At 35.2% G+C, this 24,950-nt stretch overlaps 1 protein-coding gene across 1 annotated transcript in view; it reads right to left on the reverse strand.

Annotated features, from left to right (window-relative positions):
* The window catches only part of LOC118587053 (pleckstrin homology domain interacting protein), a 118,839-nt gene that overhangs the window by 65,929 nt on the left and 27,960 nt on the right, over window positions 1-24,950 (reverse strand). The window contains exons 7-15 of the mRNA XM_036192660.1: window positions 19,221-19,381; window positions 6,747-6,968; window positions 6,379-6,479; window positions 4,226-4,296; window positions 3,050-3,150; window positions 2,920-2,960; window positions 2,107-2,205; window positions 1,018-1,171; window positions 504-638 (exon numbers count right to left, since the gene is read on the reverse strand). Of these exons, the coding sequence (XP_036048553.1) occupies window positions 504-638; window positions 1,018-1,171; window positions 2,107-2,205; window positions 2,920-2,960; window positions 3,050-3,150; window positions 4,226-4,296; window positions 6,379-6,479; window positions 6,747-6,968; window positions 19,221-19,381 (1,085 nt within the window). The remainder of the gene's footprint in view (window positions 1-503; window positions 639-1,017; window positions 1,172-2,106; window positions 2,206-2,919; window positions 2,961-3,049; window positions 3,151-4,225; window positions 4,297-6,378; window positions 6,480-6,746; window positions 6,969-19,220; window positions 19,382-24,950) is intronic.

A 24,950-nucleotide genomic window follows, 5' to 3' on the forward strand; every position in this document is an offset into this window, starting at 1 on the left:
AGTGTGGAGGAAAAAGGCATGGAGCCAAAATAAACATCTAGCACACTCTCAATCTGACCAAAATTAAGAACTACTAATTCTTTGGCTTCAATTTTAAAATTAATATACTCAAATCAAATTATGTTGTACCAAAAAATAAATTAATTTATTAATTTTTAAAAAGCCAAACAAAATGCCCCATGAAAATTTATTTATGATTTATCCACACTGGCTTTCCAAACACATTTTCTTCCCCATAACTTCATTTACAGGACTTACTCATCAAAGTTTCACAGACAAAATAAAACTAAGCCAGTTATCACAATACTCAGGCATTATAAAATGAACAACTAATTTTAAGTTTAGTATCTTAATAAATATGACAAATAATTCCTTATTTGTAGACAATTAAAGTCAAAATAAGGCATTAAGTTTTAAAATGGATTTCGCTTGTGATATGTAGAATACCTCTATCAAAAATTCTCCACATCTCTTAACAGCTATTGAGCAAGAAATATAATTACCATATTAAAATAAGACCGAACTTTGACTCCTCTTGCTAGATCCCACACGATCACGTTTCCATCATGGCCAGCAGAAAAGAGAACTCTAGGATCAAATGGGTGTGGCTCGAGAACAAACACCTCATCTTCATGACCCTGAAATATTTTGAAGTAGCAAAGCAGTCATAAATACTTAAAATTATACAGGATAATGACAATGGTTCTAGAAATCATTATTAAACTGGCTAAACTTTCAACTTTACCAATATAATAGCACTGTTCATGGTTTAGGTATTATTACTAATAATCAAGAAGATAATTAATGCATTCTCATACAACAAACACATGAAGCAATTTACAATGCATTTCCAAGTCAATCCTGCTTGCATTTTTTAAAATTATTCCCAGTTACCTATCAAGTCCAGTTACCCAAGTAAGCAATAGGTTTTAGACAACATATTGGCTTTATTTTCTTTATTTAGACTACATTCTAACGTCAGCCTCAGTAATATTAAGTTTGGGTTCTGTTTCTCACCATTAGAACATGAATCAGTTGACCAGTGTAAGAATTCCAAACTTTCAGAGTCATGTTATTAACTGCGGTTATAACTGTGCTGTCATGTCGATCCCAAGCTACCATAGTTACTTTCATTTTTGTGATTTTGTCTTCTATCCCTTGTAGACTTTGGCTGAAAAGGACAAATTTATTGTTTACACTGACGTTATTAAAATACAAGACAAAGATAAAATGTGTTTTTATTTACACTTTATAGTTATTAACATGAATAACTATCATAATTTCTGAAAACAGTTGAACTGACAAAATGGCAGAAGTTATTGCATGGATTAGGAAATCCACGATTTCCAGGATCATGGCATCCATAGCCATTGGGAAGAGAGACCCTGGGGGAAATACGACTGCTTTAACTACCTCCAGTCCAGCTGCTCTATGCCACGCTGCTCACTGTCCCACCTTTACTGCTGCTACCATTCTATCCTAACTGCACGGTTCTCTCATCCACTGAGACAACTAAACATAAACACACATGGAGAGAAATAATCAAAACAACAGTTACAACATCTACTATAATTTTTCCTGGCTGAAGAAAGCCACTAGGTAAAAAAAAAAAAAAGTCATCCTTTTAGGAGCCTTAGTTGGTAGGGTACTTGCTTAATAACATTCAGGAAGGTTTGGGGCAAATCCCCAACACTGTAATAAAACCATGGGAGGTGCCACCTGTCTAGAATTACAGCAACAGAAGGTAGAGAGATGAAGGGAGGTGGATCAGAAATCCAAGGCCATCTCTGACTACAAAGTAGGTTCAAGTCAACCCAGTACATGAGATCAAGTCTCAAAAACAAACAAAAACCAGACATGAAATATAAGATTCTTGGGTTGCAAACATTTTCATCCCCTTAATAAAACTGAACTAAAAAATTAATTCAGCAGGTCTTAATATTCAGGGCAATGAGATAGTTCACAAAAATCAACACTGTTCACCTCCAATAGTACTTCTAATTATTGAAGAAAAATAATGATCTTAACATGGTATACAACTTTGTAAGCGAAGGTCATTGCAATCTGCAACATTTTAATAATCAATAAATCAAGCTTATCTCTTACCCTGCTGGACGAGTAGCCATATCTAACAAAATGCTTTTCCATTCTCTTCGTTTAAATTGCCAAATTCGTGCTGTCCCATCACGACTACCACTCACAAACCTGTAAAAAAAGAAAAAAAAAAGTCCAATCCCATCAAGGGTGGGGAAGGATCACAGAGGCTTTATCAAAATTTACTTTTCCCAAAATTCTCTTTTTAAAGGACACCTTTATTTATAAAATATAATATAATAAAAATGATTATCTCTGTCTCTATAAATCTAAGAACTCCCAAAACTTTATGAGCCTATAAGACCATTTTAATACGTCATGAACAAGCTAATAAAAATAACACTCAAAATGATTCAAGACCACTTAGAAAACAGAATTATATTTTGCAATGGGAAAAAAAATTGCTCCTCAGTATCAAAGATCTTGATTTGTTCTATTCAAGATACCAAGTAGCTTCATTTTCTTTTAAATCCAGAACAGGAGAATATTTACAGAAAGCCATCTTTTTAAAACCTAAGAATGTCTCAAATGTAATGTGATAAATTTCCAGGTTTTATCAAATGCTTCTCTTCTGATAAGATAGGAAAGACAAATGTATGGCTAAAAACAAAAGAAAACAACAATAAAAAACCCTCCTGTAAGAAAAATATCCAAATAACTAACACTGTGGTAAACTGGGTAAGGCAGCTTTATGTTTTTCTTCAAGAATGAATAACTTCTACACAACTTGAAATCTGACTACAATTATCTTCATCTTCTAACTTTAAAGTTTCAATTAAATTAGACAAACTGAAGTTGTAATTAAATCAGACAAACATATTTTACCTGCTACTAGTGTTGGAAAACTGGATACTATCAACTTTGTCCTATACAAAGAGAAAAAAATAAAGCAAAAGCTGAATACAAATTGATTCACATAAGACTGTACCCATCTAGATCCTTCACCAATACTCACAGTATGAAACTCCAATTCTGATATTTTCTCTGGCTGACCTGATCCAAAAAAATAAACTCTAATAATATGGTCAGTGCTTCCAGTGGCCAAAAACATTCCACCTATGAAGAACAACAGCACATTTTATAAATAAAACACAACTTCCACATGATACTACTAACTTAGCTGAGTCTTCTTTTATCCACTTACACACCCATCAAAGTCTTAGCCTACTTTGCCAACTCATTCAGTAATGTGCCCACACCAACTAACTAACTCTGCAATAATACGACCCTGTTCTCAAAGTTCACTTACATCAGCATACTATTTCATATAAATTTTACTTTAAAAATCACTATTCATATGACAATTTTATTCATCTTGAGAGCAATACTCTAACACAACATCAAGTGTTAGACACACTGAAACATTTTAAGAACTTTTGATAAATGATTCCACTTAATGGGCCCTTAAAAACAACACTGTAGCTTTAGAAAAAGAGCATGAATCCACAGTATGGGGGGGAAAAAAAAAAAAACTTCCTATGAAGAACCTAGGTTGTCTTAATGGCAGCAGCAGATGCAATGGTGTTGACTCCTTTACCCTCAATATTGCTACCTACAACTTCCTAATAAAGAAAGGTAGATAAAAACGGTGGAACAGATACTGGGAACATTAAATATCAATATATTCACCCTCATTTTCTTTATTAATTCACTTAAAATACCTAGGTCATAAAACCTTCTGGTAATCATTTAAAATGCTACTGCAGAAGCTTAATTAGAATAAGACTCTGGAACAAAATAAATAAATACATCATTTTTAAAAAGTTTTACTGATTTTTATGGAACATCTTCAAAATCCATGAAGACAAACCAGCTTTAAAATACCTGATCTGCAATGACATAGTATAAAGATTCATACTTTAACCAGTCAATTTTGAAATCACTTATTCGCTCCTAATAGAGAAGTATGGCATTCATGTGATTATATATGCTAAATTCCAGCCAAGTTCAAATTACCAAAAATCAAATTGCCTAATTTGATTTTCATTCTTTTTTGCTTATTTTCTCTAATATATGTATAGGAATACGATATATACTGCAGCATAAAATATTTTCATTATTTTATCTCTTTGAGAGGTGTTTTCTAATGCACAATTTTTAAGTTGAAAATCCAAAGGGCAAACAATCATACCAGCACTGAATGAAGAACAGATCATCTGAACTCCAGGCCGAGGGCGCTCTGTAAATTTTGTAGGTCTTGGACTTTAATGGGAAAAAAAAAAAATCATTAAGAAAAAAAAAATCCTTATGAAACACAAGAAATAATCCCATCCAAAAATTGATCTTGGAAAAAACTTAAGTAAGTAACAGATGGCTATCTTCCTAAAAACATCAAAAATCAAAACATCAGCAGACTTGTAAAATTCTAGAGATGAATTCCATAGTACATTCCCATACATATATCAATTAGTACATGGAACAATTCTAAAGTCACTATCATTCTAGAACTAAATCGTATCCACTTTTGATCAACTTCAACAAATTTCAGACAGTAGAATAGCAACATACAAATAATAAGGAAATAAATAACTCAAAATGAACACACTGACAAAAGGTTACTGCTGTGGTTTATATGCATTATATGACGCTGTTAATTGAAATTTTCCTTTCTGTTTAAAGTTATATGTGTTGTGGGGAAGGGGGGGTATGAATATGCATGCAACGCATGAATCTATGTGTGTGGCAGCTAGAAGCTGACAACACGTGTCTTTCTCAATGACTCCACCGCATTATTGAGACAAGGTCTGCTAATACATTAGATATCACAGATTGGCTAACCTAGACATCCAGCAAGCTCCTGGATCTGACCGCTCTCTACTCCCCTCCTGTTCCCTAGTCCCTGAGGTAACAGATGTGCTTTTATGTCCAGTTTTTACAGGGTTGTCATACTTGCAGAGCAAGCACTTGACCAACAGGGCCATCTCCCCAGCTCCTGTTCACCTTCTCATAGAACATGATAAAACAGTCTTCCAAAGCACAAGAATTGAGCCTCTACACTAAAGTAAATCTGAAGGCAATGTGACTCATGTCAACAATAAAATTCCTTCAAATAGCATGATCAACATAAAATAGATTATATTCAACTATATTTATATTAGTTATAGCAACACTATAGATGTTTCAGATTACTATTTGACCAATTTAAATGTTATAACTATGTTGAAAAAAATCAAAATATAGATTTTAAATGTGACAATAGTTCTAATGCATGTAACAATGTACATATAATGCTATGATAAATTAATTTGATTTAAAACCCTATTTTTACCTATTTTTTTAATCAGAGAAGAAAATGAAGTAATAATTAGGGCTGTGTGTTATAGTACGATATCTAATTTACAGCCCTAAAATTTGAGCAGTTTTCAGTTTGTGATCATTTAAGAAAAGATAATACAAATAAATGATCCTTAATCCCAGCCCTTAGGAGGCTGAAGAGGGATGACTACTCAAAGTTCAGGCCAACGTGGGTCACAATGTGAAAACCTATCTTTAAAAAAATAAAATAATAAAATTTTAAAAAGGTACATAAAGCAAAGTACTACCTGGAACTAATTTTTTCAGAAGTGGTTTCAGCTATGAGAAAACCGTTTTATCTTTCTTTACTTTGGTGTCCTTAATCAAAAGATTAACTCTTCTGCCACCCTGATTTGATAAACTAAAATTGAAAAAAATTAGATGTCTATTTATTTTATTTGTATGAGTGTTCTGCCTGTTAAGTATGTATGCTCACTATGTCATGTATGTGCCTAATGTTTGTAAAGGTCAGAATTTGGCATCAGATTCCCTGGAACTGGAGTTCTAAGCATTCTTAGTTGCTGATCCATCTTTCCACCTCTGCAAACCAATACGGGAAGGCAACACTGTGAAGTGCTGCTGTAGAATATCTGTATCTAACTTAGTGTACCATAATGAAACTTCAACTGTTCTGAGTAATGCAATTTAAATTATTCTAAAGAATAGCATTAGCAACGCTAATATGTTCTCAGCACAAAATTAAGCTACTGAGACAAAAATTATACAACCCACAGAAAAACATGGCAATAAAACATATCCTGTAAGGAAACAAATGGCCTCAAGACAAAGATAACTAACATCAATAAGTATGGGGGGAAAAAATTTAAAGCATGAAAAAATAGTGAGGCATAAAACTGAAAGAAATTAGTAAAAACCCAAAGCTTATTTCTGTTATTTAATCAAGTAAAAAAGTAAATATATTCCCTTTGTTATCTTTTAAACTTTCAACAATTAAACACACTTATTTTATGGAATAAAATAGCAACTGACTTTATTTTAAGAGTTCCAGCATCCCAAAGCCAAAAGCAAATAGTGCCATCTGCTCCAGTAGAAGACAGGTATCTCTTTGAGCCACTGCACAATGGTGAGAACTGAAAAGCAATAATAGGGAAAACAGTCCAAATATGAAAGTCTCCTTTAAAAAACAAATTAATAGAAACTAATAGTAACCAGAAACACAGAATTAATTAAATTCATGATTATTATGACATTACAAGTCCATACAATTCATAAAGCAGGAATACTTTTTAAACCTTACATACTACATCGTAAAAGTGACTTCATAAAACATAATTGAATTTTAATTAAAATTTAAATTTTTAAATCAAAAAAGGTTTCCTATAGTTTCAAACAATTACCTGTAGTGATGTAATGGATGCACTGTGTCCCTGAAGAACAGCCAAAGGTGCACAAGTTCGAAGACACCAGACTCGGATCATTTTATCACAACTTCCAGCTGCTATCATGGTATTCTCATAATTAACAGCCATGTCTGAGATTTCAGCAGCATGTCCTCTTAAAGTAGCTAGCAATCTCCCATCATCTGTGGCCCAGATTTTCACAAGACAATCATCAGAACCCTTGAAAGGAGAAGACACATTGACAGAATTAATCTTGTAAATAATAATTCAAATTGTAATATAAAAAATGAGTTATATCCATATATCAACAATTACATGGTAGGCATTGAAAACCAGAAAATCTTAAGAACTATTCTTCTTCCTAAATTCCTTATTTTATTAAGCCATTCAATAATTAAAATCTGTGTAACCATAAGCAAACAAGAGAAGATATAGGTAATTACTAACATGAATCAATGGTCTCCTCCCACCCACCATCTACAATTAATTACCTCTACCTCCAATCTTACAAAGAAATTTGAATTTCTGCAGTAATAATATCAAATCTAATTGCAAAATAAATATATTATACACTGGTTCCTATTATCATATATGTCATTTTGCTATCCAAAACTAAAAGTATGGTAATTTGGAGAAGCTTCTAGAAAGCTGAAAGTGTAACAAGCAAGTTTACTATTCCTGACCTTGAGCTAAAATTTGTGACACTGGCTAAAATCGCTGTTCAGAAAAAAAGGCTTGGTTCTTTGAAGCCAATAAACATATAAATTTTTTGTTTAGCTTAAATGCAGTAAGAAATTTTTAAGGAAAGTGTTCCACACTAATTCTTCAACTGGAATATTACAATTTCACATTCCAAAACAGAGATGAGAACTTCTGGGTTCTATTTTTATCTTTTAATATGAAAATCTCAAATACTTAAAAGAGTATAAACTATGTCATTAATCCTCGTATAATGATCCTAGAAACTCAGAACTATAAGTTAAAATAGAAAAGAAATACTTTTTAAATTACTGAGTGTCTGGCAGGGTCTAGTTTCACAATGGTTTCATGTAACCAGTCTTCTAAGATCTTCCAATCTAACACAAATAAAAAACAACAAAAAACCCAAATCTCTAGATCTAAAGAGAACCTACAAAGGCAAACAACCCACAAAAGTTTTCTGCTTCATACTAATAAAATAAAGATATGACATGTACAATAATCACATACACAGTAGTGGAAGTTAGATGATGTATATTAATTCATACTCTGCCAACACTACCTTGCCTACTTAAATACAAACTAATTGTGGTTAAGTCCTGAGGCAAACTAGAAAAGTTACTAAGTAGCAAGCAGTCTGCACACTAATTTAGAATAGGAAGTAACGGTGTGAAAATGAAGAAATATGATGATCTAGAATAGACATCAAGCAGGGCATTACCAGGACAAGATGTATTTTTCAAAGAGTACTTTGTCATCAATGTGAATGAGGCTAGAAAACAGGAAATCAGTTCAGAGCTGGTAAAACAGTTAACCATAAAATGAATAAATTGTTACTAGAGCAGTAAAGGTAGAAAAAAAGCAATGTAGTAAGTTGTTACTAGAGCAGAAGAGAAAGATTAGAAAAGATCAAGAGGAGGACTAACAGAGGTAAGAATCCATCTGCACATCTGTGGTAGGTGAAGTAAGAACAGCACTCTGACTTCTGAAAACAAAGTCCATCTCACCACCTAGCACAAGTACTTGCTAAATATAAAAAGGCTTTATTTTCACAACACTCATTTATTTAAATTCTCTTAATTCCATAAGTTGAGTCAACCCATTCACTTCAGTCGTTTTGATTTAGTTCCAAAATTGAAGGCAAAACAATGTCAACACTTTCCATAAACAAGTATATTCAGAACAAACACATATACACACAACATGTACAGCCTCTTTCCATAAACAAGATGTAACAACTAATTACAAGGCACTGGCACTGCATTAGCTGTTGTTAAGTAATGCACAGATGACTTAAGGTACGTGGTAAGAGACACAGGTTGTATACAAATTATATGCAATTTTTTATAGATGCAACCTCAACAACCACAGAGCCTGGATATCCACAAAGGACCTAGATCAACTCCTCCAAAATATCAAGAGACAAATGACTGACTGTATTTGGTTTTGACTTGTATTTATTACAAAAATGGAATTTCACACTAAACATTCATATAACACAAGACAAAAGCAAAATGTGTATAACTCTGCTTCCAAATACTAGTGTGACTCACTGTTCATAGGACTCTAAGTTTGCTTTATACTCCATGACCACTGTTTCCCATGTTAACTATGAACACTTCTAGCTTTCTGATATAAATGTCAGCTTTAACAAACAATAATAATCGCAAATGTGCTCCCTCCAGCCACATCTCACGAATTAAAATTTAATTCTATTGTATTTCTGAGCTTATTATTTAATAATTGTATCAACTTAATACTAACTTTATTATTCTGCCCTATTCAAACAAGTACCAATAACAGAACTAATACGTATTTCTGCTTATGTATTTAATATTCCAAGTAACCTTTTTTTTTTTTTGGTTTTTCAAGACAGGCTTTCTCTGTGTAGCTTTGCGCCTTTCCTAGAACTCACTTGGTAGACCAGGCTGGCCTCGAACTCACAAAGATCCGCCTCGCTCTGCCTCCCGAGTGCTGGGATTAAAGGCATGCGCTGCCACCACTGCCTCGCCCAAGTAACCTTTTTTTCCTCCTATCAAATAACAGAACTTTTAATCAACTACTTCAGGAAATCTATACTACACTACTCAAAAACTTATTCTTGCTCATATGGAAGTCTTGACAGAATTTCTAACAGTATCACTAAGCAAATTCTACCTCATGCTTTATTACTTTTGATCAGTAATTTTTAAAGGAAATTTGAAAGAAAAAAGTAAAATGACTGTAAAAATTACAAACACAGAAAACAATTAACCAGAAAGGAATACAGAATATTGAGAAAACATTTTTTTTTAACTAGCATGAATGTTGTCTATATGTATGTTTATATACTGTATTCATGCAGTGCCAGCAGAGGCTAGAAAAGAGCATCCTGTTTTCTGGGACTGGAGTTACAGGGAGTTGTTCTTACCATGTGTGCGCTGGGAATCAAACCCAGATCATCTGGAAGCTCAACCAGTGCTTTCAAGCACTGAACCATCCCTCCAGCTCTGAAAAAAAATATTTCTAAGAGAAAATAAACTATGTAGGATAACACACTTGTGACCTGTGTAATCTCAACATGTGGAAGACAGATGAGCTCAAGGTCATCCCTGGCTACATAGTAAGTTTGAGGTTAACTCAGGCTACATAAAACCCTATCAGGAAAAATCAAAAACAAAGCAGAGGGGACTGGAGAGATGATTAGGCAGTTAAGAGCACTTGCTACTCTTGTAGAGGAGCAGGTTTGGTTCCCAGCAGCCATGTGGTGGCTCATACTGTCTCTAACTCTAGTTCTAAGGGCTCTGACACTTTCTGAACTCCATGTCACCAGGCACACACCTGGGCACATACATACAAGCCAGCAGAAACACTCATACATTTAAAAAATAAATTAATTTTAAAAAAGACCAAACTGTAAGTACAGATACTAAATGCACTATAAATGGTTTTATTTATTTACTGTTGCTCAGTAGGTATTAAACCCAGTGCACTGAGTCCAAGAAAAGTGCATCACTGCTAAAGTACAGCTTCAATACCTTACACATGTATTTTACATAACTGTGAAAGCTAAGCTGAAAACTAAGAAATATTCTTTAAACAGATCAAACTGTTGATTAGAATTTAAACAAGCTTTCCTTCCTTGAGCCTAACTGCAGCACCACAAATGATACTGAGGTTAACAATAAATCAAAGAGTGAAACATAAAAGAAAAAATGTTAAAATCATATTGGGTATTAAACAAGAACAATGTTTTATGAATGGTGAAAAGGTTCAACACCAACATGGCATATACTTAAGATATATAAAGGAAAGAGACAACCATGTGAAGGAGAATCAGAAGAAAGACTAGACTCTATTCTCAAGATTCTAAAGTCCTATCCTCACATCAAAGTTAGTTGCTGGTTTTGGTGAGATAGTAATTCCTCCAGTGGATAGAAATCTCATGTTTCACTCAAAGTGATGGGCAGCAACTGGGTACCACTTGAGGGAGAGCCTATCACTAAAGACTGAACTATAGTAAGAGCCTAAGATCAAGGTTGGGAAGTCACAATTTGGCCTATTTCAGCCAGTGAATGATGAAAGGCTCAGGGAAATTGTTGGGGAGGGTTGGACAGTGAAATACCAAAGGGCACAGATGACAAGAGGCTAGGTGGAGGACAAGAAATGTGTCAAAAATATCCTGCCCTTGGTGGCTAACAACAGATCTCACCAACTGAGAAAACTCTAGAGTTTGAGAGGCCTGAGCCTGAGGACAGTGAGGATCAACCTCTGCATCCATGTAGCTCAAGACAGCAAGCAGATCAATCTCTGCAGCCATGCATCTATGCCTAACAGCTACAGGGCCTAAAAACTCCAGGAGTTCTTGAAAAAGCAGGAAGGCAAAACTGCCTCAGGGTTTGGTCCCTTGTCACACTCCTATTAGGCTTGGAAAATAGCTGCCAGATAAAACAGCCACACCAGCTGTAATGATCGTGTCAGGTTCAGAGAACCAGGCCAGTCCTCAGACTGTAAAGCTCAGTATGTCCAGAAAAGACCCCTGGTAGGTAAAAAGAATGAATGAATGAATGAATGAATGAATGAATGAGTGAGTGAGTGAGTGAGTGAGTGAGTGAGTGAGTGAGTAAATAGAACTACCAAGATATAGACAGGTCAGGTGGACATTAGATACCTGTCTAATACAGATACAGCAATAGTACAGACCACAGGAAATACAAGATGCTCCCAAGCTTCACATTAGGTAACTGGCCATCTCCAATCTGAGAACCCAAGAAGAAACTGCTCAAAAACAATTCATCTTTTTCTCTTACAACACAGCAGGCTGGCCTAGAACTCACAGACCCTGGCCCTGACTGGTGAGTGCTGGGATTAGAGGCGGGGCCACCAAGCACAGCCGCATCTCTTTTTAAATCACTACACTTTTAGACATATTTCTGATTCACAGTGTTTTCAGTATTTCCAAGGTTGTTTTTTAGTTCCTCTTCAGACATCACCTGATTCTGTTTACACTGCTTTCCTTACTGAGCAGTAATTTTTCTTTTCAGTCTATTGTTGGCAAGTGTTTTGTTTTGCTTTAACTTTTTAAAACAATACAATCTTTTACTCTCCCTCTCCCGTAATATTCTCCTACCTCTGTCATTATTCTTTCCCTTTTTTATATTAATTTTAGTCTCCCTCTATTTCTCCATTTTCTGGCCTCCTTCCATTATTCCTTAAAAGGGTTGGGGGAAGAGAGTAAAATATTGGTGGGCTGAAAGCAAAGAAGGGGACAACGGGAGAGGGGTGTCCGTGTAAGGGAACAAGTCAAGGGACAGGAACCCAGTGAGGACAGTACAAGAGGGTGACAAATTACAGCAAAACATAATGACACATATTCATAAAAATGCCACACCAAAACTCACTCTTTTCATACTGACAAATGTATCACATATACATAAATAAATTTTTAAATGACTAGTATGTGAAATATTAAATGAAAAAAATCTAATATGATAGAGAGGAAAGTGATAAATTGTGGTTCATGTTTGTGCAGGTAGAAAACTGTATATTTGGGAACACAACAATTTTCTCAGCTGGTCTTAAAATTTAAGCCTATAAATCTTTCCCTGACTTTAAAGGGGGAAAAAGTCACACTTACTTAGACAGACAGACTGCTGTGGATATCGCTCTATATAAATAAAATTCTGATTGGCCAGTGGCCAGGCAGGAAGTATAGGCAGGACAAGAGAGAAGAGAATTCTGGGAAGTAGAAGGCTGGAGAGAGACACTGCCAGCCGCCGCCATGAGAAGCAACATGTAAAGACACCTGTAAGCCACAAGCCATGTGGCAAAGTATAGACTAACAGAAATGGGTTAATTTAAGATAAAAGAAACAGATAGCAAGAAGCCTGCCACGGCCATACAGTTTCTAAACAATGTAAGTTTCTATATGCTTTCTTGGTTGGGTCTGAGCGATTGTGGGAGTGGCTGGTGAAAGAGATTTGTCCTGACGGGGCCAGGCAGGAAACTCCAACTACAACAGACAGACACAGGGAGACAGAGAAAGACAGATAGACTTTTGCTGAACTCTTTAAGGACCTTCTCTGAATAAGTAAGCTAGCTAATATAAATAATACTATCTTCAATCTGCAGGACCCATTCCATCTGTCAACTCTGCTTATGATGTAATCTTTTTTGTGCTGGACTCCATATACACATTATATTTAATTGTTTTATTTCTTCAGGCTCCGCTACCTGGAATCCTTTATTTATGTCCTTAGAAGTTAATAAATATGGTCTGTACAAAGTCTCAGAACCTGGCTCTGCAGAATCTATCTTTTTTTTTTTTTTTCATTTTTCTCACTCCAATGCTATCCACAGACCCACCCTCTTCCCTCCTCCCACTCACCCACCCCCGCCCTCTTTCCCAAGCTATCCCACATCCCCACATCCCCCAAATCGAGGTCTCCCATGGGGAGTCAGCAGAGCCCAGCACACTGGGCCTAGGCAGGTCCAAGCCCCTTCCCACTGCACCAAGGCTGTGCAAGGTGTCACACCACAGGCACCAGATTCCAGAAGCCTGCCCATAGACCAGGGACAGATCCCAATCCCCCTGACTGGGTGCCCCCCAAACAATTCAAGCCAAACAACCGTCTTCCATATCCAGAGGCCTAGTCCAGTCCCCTGGGGCTCCACAGCCACCAGTCCACAGTTCATGGGCTTCCACTAGTGTGGCCCGTCATCTTGCAGAATCTATCTTTATGACATTATCCAGCTAATCCAGTAACAAAAGTTACTGCAAAGACACTACACTTCCCTCATTAGAACAAACACTTTCAGAATGCACAGTGTCAATACATCCTACAACTAGTAAAGTTAATTTAGTCATATTATTTCCTATTTTTCTCACCTCCAATTTTTCCTCTTAAACAATTGGTACCTTTTGGGACATAGTGCAAGATTATGTCAAGATCTTCAAACCAAGATTCCCTCTACCAGCCTCAACCTGCTAATAAAGAAATTAACCACATGAATGGTTTGCGAAAACAATCCAATCCCTAGCAAAGGGAATAAGTAGGTAACAGAAAGGTTTTGAACAATAGTAAGAAAGCTCTGTGTTTGATACAGAGGGAAGGTAACAATGTAACTAAAACACAGAAAAGGGGAAACTTAGCATCTGTCAAAGTTACTTGTCTTAACCAATTGGAGCTATTATAACAATACCTTGGGGGTGGGTAATTTATAAACAGCCACTTAAATGCTCAGAGTTCAGGAAGCTGGTAAATCTTAGAACCAGAGTCTAAGAGATTCAGTTTCTAGTAAAAAGCTCAGCAGCTACTTCCTAAGTAGAAACTTCTAACAGACATGACACAAGAGGCAAACAAGTCCCCTTAGGCCTCTTTATAAGGAAATCAACCCATTAACAAAGTCATGACCTAACCATTACCAAACGGTATACCTCTTAATAGGGATTAGATTCAAGATACTTTTGAAATGGAGTTTGCGGGTGGGGACCACAAATATTTATATCCAGGTAATAATTAACAACTTTGGCAAACTCATAAGATACCTTCAGTCTTATTTTGCCTTATTCTTGTGTCTTTCATGAAAAAACTCATCTCTTGGCTTCTAAGACGCTCTTCTCTACCTACCTACTACCCTCCAGAATCAGAGGCAACTGCCCATGCCAGTTATTATGTTCTTTTGTCAGTTTTAAAAGTTGAAGATTAAGCTGTCTTCAGTTGTCAGGTTGCTTTCCATATGAATGATTTTTCAGCTGAATCTTCTAGGCTACATCTCATTCTTGCTCCCACTGTTCTTGAGAATGTATATTTGGCTTCCCACGTAGGCCTCTCAGACACAAGAGCAGCATGTCCAACTTAGCAGACATTTCTGCTTAAATGACTGACACAGTAAATGAGATGGCTTTCTCTGAAACAAGTTACGTACATATTCTCATAGTCGTCGTGTGTGTGTGTGTGTGTGTGTGTGTGTGTGTGTGTGTGTGTGTGTATCAGGCTTTTAAATAGTATGAATAGTATGAATCTTACTTTCAGTTTCCCTGTGACTGTTCCAGCTCTGCTTTGTTTCATGGCTCACTGTTAGAACCTTTCCAATTTACACCACTCCCAACATCCCTGCTGTTTTAATCCATACACTGCAATGGGATCCATAAAAAGTAGCAGCATACACCCACAATCCCAGCATTTGGGCTGAACGTGAGGCAGAAAGATGGTGAATTTCGGAGCAGCCTGGTTTCTGTAGGAATTCTATCTAAGAAGAAATGTAGTATATGCTTTAAATGTATCACTTGTTCTCTCTTGCCCTCAGGAAAGACTTACTCTTTAGCACATCGGATAGGAACTTGATATGGTTTCCTTCCCATCAGCATTTCTAGTTCCTGCTCAGTAATAACCAATATTAATTCTGTGCTATATCCAATAATGCACAATTATATATTATAGTTTCTCAAAGTTTGTAAAACCCTTTCTCTAACTTGGTAACATCCAGTCAATTCAGCTAAGGTGTTCCTTCTCCGGTAAATTCCCTTACCATTTTCTATGGTAAGATTGAATAATGGACCTATTCAAATATATTAGTTTAGGTGTCCTATATCAGAAAGTTCCTATCATATGGTATCATTACTGTCCACTTACTATTTGTAAACTGATGTCTTCAAATTTTATACCCCCAATTCTTAGAATAGTGACGGGTAGTAAGGTTCAAATTCATTAAAACACCACCCCATATTCTTTACTATAACGGCTAGTAAATGTACCATTTGACATTCCTTTGCCTTAATCTCAATGGAAAAGAAATACATTTTACCTTTCTGAAAGGAGATGTGGGATATCTGTCCCTTCTCTCTCTCTCTCTCTCTCTCTCTCTCTCTCTCTCTCTCTCTCTCTCTCTCTCCCCTTCTCCCTCTCCCCCTCTCCCTCTCCCTCTCCCCATCTCCCTTTCTATGTGAGACACTATATGTGCCTCATTTTATGTGCCTGGCTGGCCTGAACTCTCTACATAGAGCCAGGCCTGACTCTGCCTCCTCCGGAGTACAGGGAATAAAGGCTTGCATCACCGCACCCGGCTGTGATCTCTGTCTTTTATGTGCTCAATGAACTTTTGTATTGCTGCCTTAGTCCTGAGAATTCATCAATTCTGATTTTCTTTCATAAACATAATTTCAGGCAGTGATTCTGAAACCAAGTAAAAAGATTATAAGATTAAGAATTGGAAAGTAAAATTTAACTTGTAATTATGCTATTTCTTTCCTTTTAAAAATACTCTACCAAGACAATATTATTAAAACGAATTAACACAAATAATAACAGTTTCCTAAAAGAAAATTTCACTTACCAATTACAAGAAATTGCTGTAAAACTTCTCACAGCATTTATGAACAAGAGTTTAGCTGGAGGCTAGAACATAACTCAGTGACTAGGTCACTGAGTTCAAAAGTCACTGAATTCAAAATCTAACAGCACATGAGCGTTTAAGACAGTAAAAACAGATGATGTTTGCTTAAGTCTGTCTAAAAATTAACAGCAGTAGGTAAAGCTTAATGGCTTTTATTGTACCCCTTGATAGCTACTAATCACATGCAGTGTTTCAGATCCTTCCACAAAAATCAGTTATGTTGCTACTATTATTATCCATTCCCCTTCTTCTTTAGAGTTGGTAAAGCTGTGTGTGACTTGGGCCTTTGCAGAAGACTCAAGAGAATTAGTCCCTTGGTAAAGCTTTCAAAAATACCTGAACCAGCAACTTAGAAATAAAACTAAAAGTCTTATAATACCCAATGTAATAAAAGAAAACATTGGTTAGTCCTTTACCAAATTGTTAATCCAATAAATATGTCAATGTGTTGGCACATGAACTACTGTCACAAGCTTTACCTATCCCTCTTCAATTTTCAAGACCAAATTATAAAGTATTAGTCAGTTCAGTATGTTGTGTGCTCCTAGAAAGTTGAATGAGAAAATATCCATCATCAGTTTGACTCTACAAGACAAATATGTGCAGTAGATATAAATGTGCCGTTACCCATTTAAGTGATAATATAAAAACAAAAAGTAAATTGAAAAATATAGGTCTCACCATCTGACACATGGCCTCTGTAAGCACCTGCATATAAACTAATGCAAATACACACACACACACAAACACACACACACACACACACACACACACACACACAGAAAATAAATTTTAAAACACAAAAACCAGGCTCTATTAGCATTTCTACTCCAAGGTACTATTTTAGAGTATATAATACAAATCACCATATGAATGAAAACTATGAGTTTGCACAATTAACAAATTATATCACATTCTTAAAAATATCTTTTAGAGTCTAGGTAGGACTATATAATCATTATTATGCTCCTTTTCTTCTCTTTTGTATATGCCTTCAACTAAAGGAGGCAGTTTCTTCTTTACTTATTCTTCTTCCCCAAATGAAATGCCCTGAGATGCCCATTTTCTTGTTAAGGCCAGATAATAAATAATTTAGACTCTCCAGGCCGTATGATTTTGTGATAAACCATATGACAATGCTTTTGTACTTCAACAGTGACTACATGCAGTATATAACCAACTATGTGTCTTTATCTTAAATAAAAAACAAAACAACTAACAAACAAAACAGAACTATTGACAAGAATAAGTGGTAAGCTAGATTGAGACTAAGGCAGTTAATTTGATTATTCCCTGGTTCAAAGTACTTTCAAATGTTGTACTGAAAATTTTATTAAGCTCAAAAAAAGAGGAACAAACACATTATTATATCAATGTGGTTTCACTCAAAACATTCTAAGAGATTATGCAAATTTATCAAATCAGATAATCCTGCATAAACTTGATATTTACAATCCATATTTCTCTTAAAGAAAGAACTCCCATAAGGTCCTTCACTCACATCAACAATAGAAAAGCTCTGCTGTTTTAATCGTCAAAGTGACAATGGTGCACCTTTTTTATGGCCACCAAAACACGAAACCAACACAGTGCTTCTTCTCATTCTCGTTTACTACTGCTTTTGAAGGAATTATTTCAAATATGAGAAATGCCTTGATTTAAGTTTTTAAAACTAAACATTACCCTATTAAATTAATAGCTATGGTGACATTCAGTTACAATTTAAAAGTCAACTACTAATGTGGCTGTAGCAAGCACAAAGCAAATACAGATATCTGTTCTTCATGAGTTTAACAATCTATAAAGAAGCTTAGAAATTTCTATTTTTGTTTCATAAAAGCAATGGAAATGATAAAACGTAAAAGTAGGAGATATTGATACTGGGAGTGAAGTACAAATGCCCAATGAATTAAAATCAATAAAAAAAATTGTGAAAATTCTTTCAGGTAATTCTTTTCTGTAACTGTTCTATAGATAACTGGATATATAGGTAGTACTCAATTTATATATAAATTTATCCAAAGAAAAACAAAAGGTATTTATAATCATTGTTACTTTGGTTAAAATTAGCAGCTGGAGAGATGGCTCAGTAGTTAGGAGCATCTGCTATTCCTGTAGATGACCTAGGCTGATTCCCACAACCTATAACAGATGCTCACAATCATCTACTAACTCCATCTCCAGGAAATCCGATGCCTCTTCTGAGCTCCATGGGCACCAGGTGCGCACATGCATATGCAGGCAAAACACTCATATGCATAAAAAAATAATAAATACATCTTTAAAATTAGCAGCAGTTCCCCAAATTCAAAAATGGGAATTTCTATTTGAAGTTCTATCTCCCACTTTCTTGTTTCAAAAGTAATTACGGACTGTTACGGCACTTGAAAAAAAAATAAGTTGAAATACTTCCAAAATAATTTTTCTCATTCAAAGCTGAAAAGCCCTGCTGATCACAAAATCCTAAGCAAAGAGTGTCAGATATGCTTAGAATTTCTATCACCATTTAAAGGAGTTTTCTCAGGTTAGCAAGTAGTTCGCTGCAGACAATACTTTTCCACAACTTGCCCGGGCTCTTGGTTCTAATTAAAAATATGACATAACCTTTTCTAAGAGCCCCACCATCAGCCTATGTGATTAATATTGAGAAATACATAAACGCACCACATAGGATATATGTAACTGTGATTATACTGTAACAAGTCTAAATTTAGGAACTGCTAAATTTAGAAAAAGTTCGAATTTAAATAAAAACTTATTAGAGCACACTTTTAAAATTGCCCAAATTTCCAGTTTTCCATTAAAATAAAAAGCAAAAATTTTACTTCAAGATCTTATTTCAGCAATGTTTCTTCAATTCTATTTACCAGTAAAGATAAGACTTTAAAAATGACTTACAGTAAATATCCGCCTGCCAGTTCGATCAAAAGTTACACAGTACACCGATGATAAGTGTCCAAGAATTCGTTTATGCATCTTCATATGCTGATACACTGCAGTTGGAACAAGTCGTTCAAGTCTGTATTTCCCATTCAGCTTCCTTGAAAACAGAGTATCCGCTACCAAAAAAACGGGGGAATATAAATGTACTCCAGAAACAAACTATGTTTCTTAAATTCAGATTTCTAGAATTTGTTTCATTTATCACATGCTGCTTTTAAAAAAATGCTTTCTATATGGCTCCTAGTTTAAAGTCTTCAAAATAAAGAATAAAAATAATTTACTGCTTGAAATAAGTGTCCTTATTATTCTAATAACCAAATGAAGTCAAATGATGTATCCAAAGTCACATTCTTTAAAAACGCATTACACACACACACACACACACACACACACACACACACACACCTACCTTTTAATGCTAAGAAATAAGGTTCCCTTACATCAATTAATAATACTCAAATACTCTAACTATGTCTCCAAAAATGGATTAAAACACATCTTTCCATGATTGAAAACAGAGAAGTCACTTGAGGATCTTGACTTCAAGAGCTAGCTGATACTAATCTTCTGCTTTCTATGCTAACTCCAACACAAAATGTTCTCATCTAATTTAATTACTACTGTACTTACTTCCTATACATAACTTATGGACAGAGAAGATAATCAATAAATCTATGATGACTGATTTTGTTTTTAACAGAAGGCAGCCAATTTCCCCCCAAAGTACATGCCAGCACTACAGTTTCTCACTTGAACTTTATCAGAAAATTTCTTAAAAACAGTGTATGTAGTTTATATATACACACATACTATTATAACACACACACACACACACACACACACACACAAACACACTATGCTATCTAACTAAAATTAGAGCCTAGCAACAATTATAATTTATGAAACAAAAGTATCTCACTCAGGTGTTTTTTTCCACATGCACTTTTTGACTCACACTATATTTGTGTGAGTTCTGCTGAAAAGATAACAAAACTACATGCTTCACAGGTTTTAAAGTAACACTATTTAAAAGTAAAATTATATATGCTTATATGTTCTATTACTATAAAATCATATTTGAATACAGCAGATGTCTACTGTTAGCCGACAAATGCTATTCAATAATCTACCCTGAAAACATCACAAGTCGTCTGAGAGCTGTGAGTTAACTTACTTAGGTCAGTTTGAGCAGGTTACACAATAATTCAGTTACAGGAAACTCAGTAGGTTTCCATGATAGTTTAGCCTCTGTCATGTATTTCTTACACACAGAAATAACCTGGTAATAAAGCATCTAATGCTTGGCTTCAATTTTATTTTGTGGACACAAAACCAGTTATCAACTATCCTTCAGAAGCAAAATAAAACTGTATTATTCAAATACCACAGACCACTGACATCTCAGACTCACCTGTTTGTACCATAAGAAAATAATAACATGCAACCCAAATGATAACAGTGTTATCAAGATGTACTTTACCTCCTTCTACCCATAACTTACAAAAAGCTTAGAATTTCAAATTTTATAATATTTAACACTGTTCAGGTATGAAGACACAACTGTTGGAGACAATTAAAATAACAAAACTATTATTTCACAATGACTACCCATAGTATGTATCAAAATTTTTAGTCAAAACTTTTTTATAAAATCAGAGTTGATAATATATTATTTATAAAATATTTTATAGATGAGAACATGTTACTGCCTTAAAAATGGGGTTTACTCAATCTTCAAGATAACTAGAATTAAATTTGAGTCAACTGGAAAAAAATAAAAACCCCACAACACAGGAACAGTGAAGTTCGTAATAAAACTTTCTGGAAACACAAGAAACTATCTTTAACTATACCTAGTGACACTTAACAAGCAATTAATTACTTAGCATTCTCTCCTGTAGGAGATAACAGTATGCTTTCAACTAACTTATGAACCTACCAACAGCACTAAGGATATAGCATAGTAAGGAAATAATATATAGAGATACCAGGTAATCAAGTTGGTGTTTCAAACCTTGTAATTACAAGAATTAGAGAAGAAAGTATATATTAAAATACAATTGAAGAAGTTAAATTAAAAAAAAAAAACTATCAAAAAGGTAGGTCATTTTTACAAAAAAAAAAAAAAAAAAAAAAAAAGATCTAGGATCAATGACCTCCCATTGTTTCTTCTGTTATATCATTACTATAACATCTATCTAGCCTACTGGATCTAACTATTTCACTGAAAAGTAGAATTACCTTGTACTTCATTCACAAGCAAATGCAGAGCCTTTTAAACAAAAAGGAATATAAGTGAATCTTAGCTAATAAGATAAATAAGGCTATTCAATGTAATTTAGTGTTCAATGTAATTTAGTTTCATGAGAAAAAGACATAATGCAATTATTCATATTCTAATAATGAGTTAATCATATTTTTGGATAAAAAGGACATGTCTCAAATTATAGAAATTTTAAATATTTTACTAGAGTAGAACATCAATTTTTTTAAGTGAGCATGGCTAAACAGATGTAAGGGGATACAAAGCAACTGTTCTTTTACTAGATTATTTATAGCTTTAACTAGAAATATAACTTTGGTTTAAAAGTATAAGCCGGGGGGTGGTGGCGCACGTCTGTAATCCCAGCATTCGGGAGGCAGAGGCAGGCGGATCTTTGCGAGTTTGAGGCCAGCCTGGTCTACCGAGCGAGATCCAGGAAAGGCGCAAAGCTACACAGAGAAACCCTGTCTTGAAAAACAAAAACAAAAAAAGTATGTTTATTTTCCTAATTATGGAGAAAGGAAATAGTTCTAAACTCTACCAAATAACACGAAATCATTTTCCCTTGGAAATTCTTTCTTATCATCCCTTCTAGGCAGACGAGTGGATTTCAAATGTTTCCTAACTTCATGTCCTAGGACTACCACCTTCTCTACTCAAATCTACAATTATTTTCACTTCACTCAGAATAATCACCAACCTCCTTTGATACTGACCTACCAAGGCGTTACATAAACTTGTCCCATACGATGGCTACTGTTAACTGTCAACACGACAAGGAAGGAAGCAGGTCTCCATGGTACACTTGTAAGGATTATCTATAGTAAGGCTAACTTCTGAGAATGTGTGTGAGAGACTGTCATGATCAATTAATATGGGGAAAACACATTTGTTTTCCGTTTTTTGAGACAAGGTTTCTCTGTAGCTTTGGAGTTTGTCCTCAAATTCACTCTGTAGACCAGGAGGGCCTCAAACTCAGAGACTAGCCTGCCTCTGTCTCCTGGTACACGACACCACTGCCCAGCTGAGGGAACACATCTTAATTGTGGGTGGAACCATTCCCAAAGCAGGGGGTACCTTCACTATATAAAATGGAGAGGGTAAGTAGAGCTCTGGCATACATGAATGAATTCACCGTTTTCGGTTTTAGACTGTAAATGCAATATAACTAGCTATTTCAGATTCCTGATGCCTTGATTTCCCTCTCTGGAATTGTGAGCCCCGTGAAACTTTTCTCCGTCCAGCTAACTTTGCCAGGTATTTTATCACATCAACACCTGTCTGACTTCGTGTGTTACTCCTGTCTCCTTTGTCAGCTCCAGTCGCTAATCTGCATCATTCTCCCAACACTCCAGATGTGCTCCTAATCTAGCTGGCATTAGCTGTGCCTTCTGCCTACTCTGCCAGGGATCGGGGCTGGGGCTGTTCTTTTCATCTTTCCTCAAATGTCTGGCACCTTTTCTATGAAACCAAAACCGATTTGCCCATTGAAAATCATACCCCACTCTCACCACTGGTAACACTTGATACCATTTTATAGCCGTGTATTTGTTCCTTTACAAAACTCATTTACAGATAACACCATATTTTTATGTACCATATTTATTTCCCACCTCTTCCGATAATATACAACGTAACTCCACAGATAATGTATTTTGTTTGTTTTATACTTAGATTGGTCTTAAACCTGGCTATTTTCAGATCAACATACATTTGGTGAATTAACAAATAAGTAACACTGTAATTATAACTAGATTTAAGAATAAGATGAAAATGAAGAAACACTGTATCTGATAAATAAGATATTTTCTATCAATAGTTTTGTTTTTCAACTACTCTACTAAATTGACTTAATTTACAGATGAGAGCATAACTAAATTATGTTTACTCAATTTCCTGAAAGTAAATCAGTAATAAAATAAAAATGTTAGAAATTATTAGCCACTTGAAATATTACTCCCTTTAACTACCATAGGTGAAAAGCCCCCAACACTGTAACTAATACATTTGGATGTAAAACAACACCTGTGTATGCAGGACATCAAGCTGAAGAGTTCAAATCCACTAATTTCTGTACCAGAAAGACAAAACTTCCCAAACAAATCACTTCTCTCTTCTAGTTATTTCTCAAGAACTGAATTACTTCTCTAGCCACAATTATGGTAGTCAATTTAGAAAATAAAATGTAATTGCAAAAGTATAATACATAACCCCCACCCAAAGCAATTTCATAAATTATACAAGTTTTCTTCAAAAAAACATTTAACACCTATGCAGTATTTGTGGTCAAATCTGACAACAGAGATAAGTTACTTTTTGTTTTTCCTTTTATTGAAAATAGATTATTTTCTCACATAATATATCCTCATTACAATTTCCCCTCCCTCTAATTCCTCAAAGTTCCTCCTCACCTCTCCCTACCATCCTTATCCACTCCCTTTCTGTCTCTCATTAGAAAAGAACTGGTTAAGAGATAATAAATACAACTAGATAAGATATAAGAAGATAAAACAAAAACTATCACATTGAAGTTGGACAAGACAAACAGAAGGAAAAGAACCAAAGAGAAGGCACAAGAATCAGAGACTCTTGTCTACCCATTCAGAGTCTCACAAAAACAGTAAACCTGAAGCCATACATAATATATATGTTGAGGACCTGGTGCAGATCTGTGCGCTGCTTTAGTCTCTGTGAGTTCTTACAAGCTTAAACAAGTTATTCTGTTGTTGCTTTTTGGGGGGAAGGGGGGGTTGGTTGTTTGTTTGTTTGGTTGGTTTTTTTCAAGACAGGGTTTCTCTGTGTAGCTTTGGAGCCTATCCTGGAACTCAATCTGTAGACTATGCTGGCCTTGAATTTACAGAGCTCCACCTGCCTCTGCCTCCCTCTAAGTGCTGGGATTAAAGGTGTGAGCAAGTTACTCTTCATACACTTCAGTTTCTGCAGATATGTTATGGAAAATAATTTCCATTTTCCACAATATACTTGGCTCCTATGTACATAATCACTAATACCAATCTTTCCTGTGTTGCTTTCTCCTAATTCAGTAGAACTCCTGAGAAAACAGTACAATAAACATCTACTTTTCAAGATTTTTGTTTACATTTCTCATTTAGGCTTTTAATACATCTGCTACTTTAATATACATTATAAAGTGAGTTTCTGAGAGTGATCTCCATAGTTTCATATATTTAAAAACTTAGTCACAGGGAGCAGAACTCTGGAAGGATTAAAAGGATTAAAAGGTGTGGATATGTTGGAAGAAGTCTGTCACTGGGGATGGGCTTTGAGGTATCAAAAACCCATGCTAGGCCCAGTCTCTCTCTGCCTCAGGATATAGTGCCCAACTACTTATCCAACACCAGAGGTGTATGCCTCCGCACTCGCTACCATGTTGATAATGGACTAAACCTCTGAAACTGTAA

This window comes from Onychomys torridus, chromosome 7, assembly GCF_903995425.1.
Source record: "Onychomys torridus chromosome 7, mOncTor1.1, whole genome shotgun sequence".
NCBI lineage: Eukaryota > Metazoa > Chordata > Mammalia > Rodentia > Cricetidae > Onychomys > Onychomys torridus.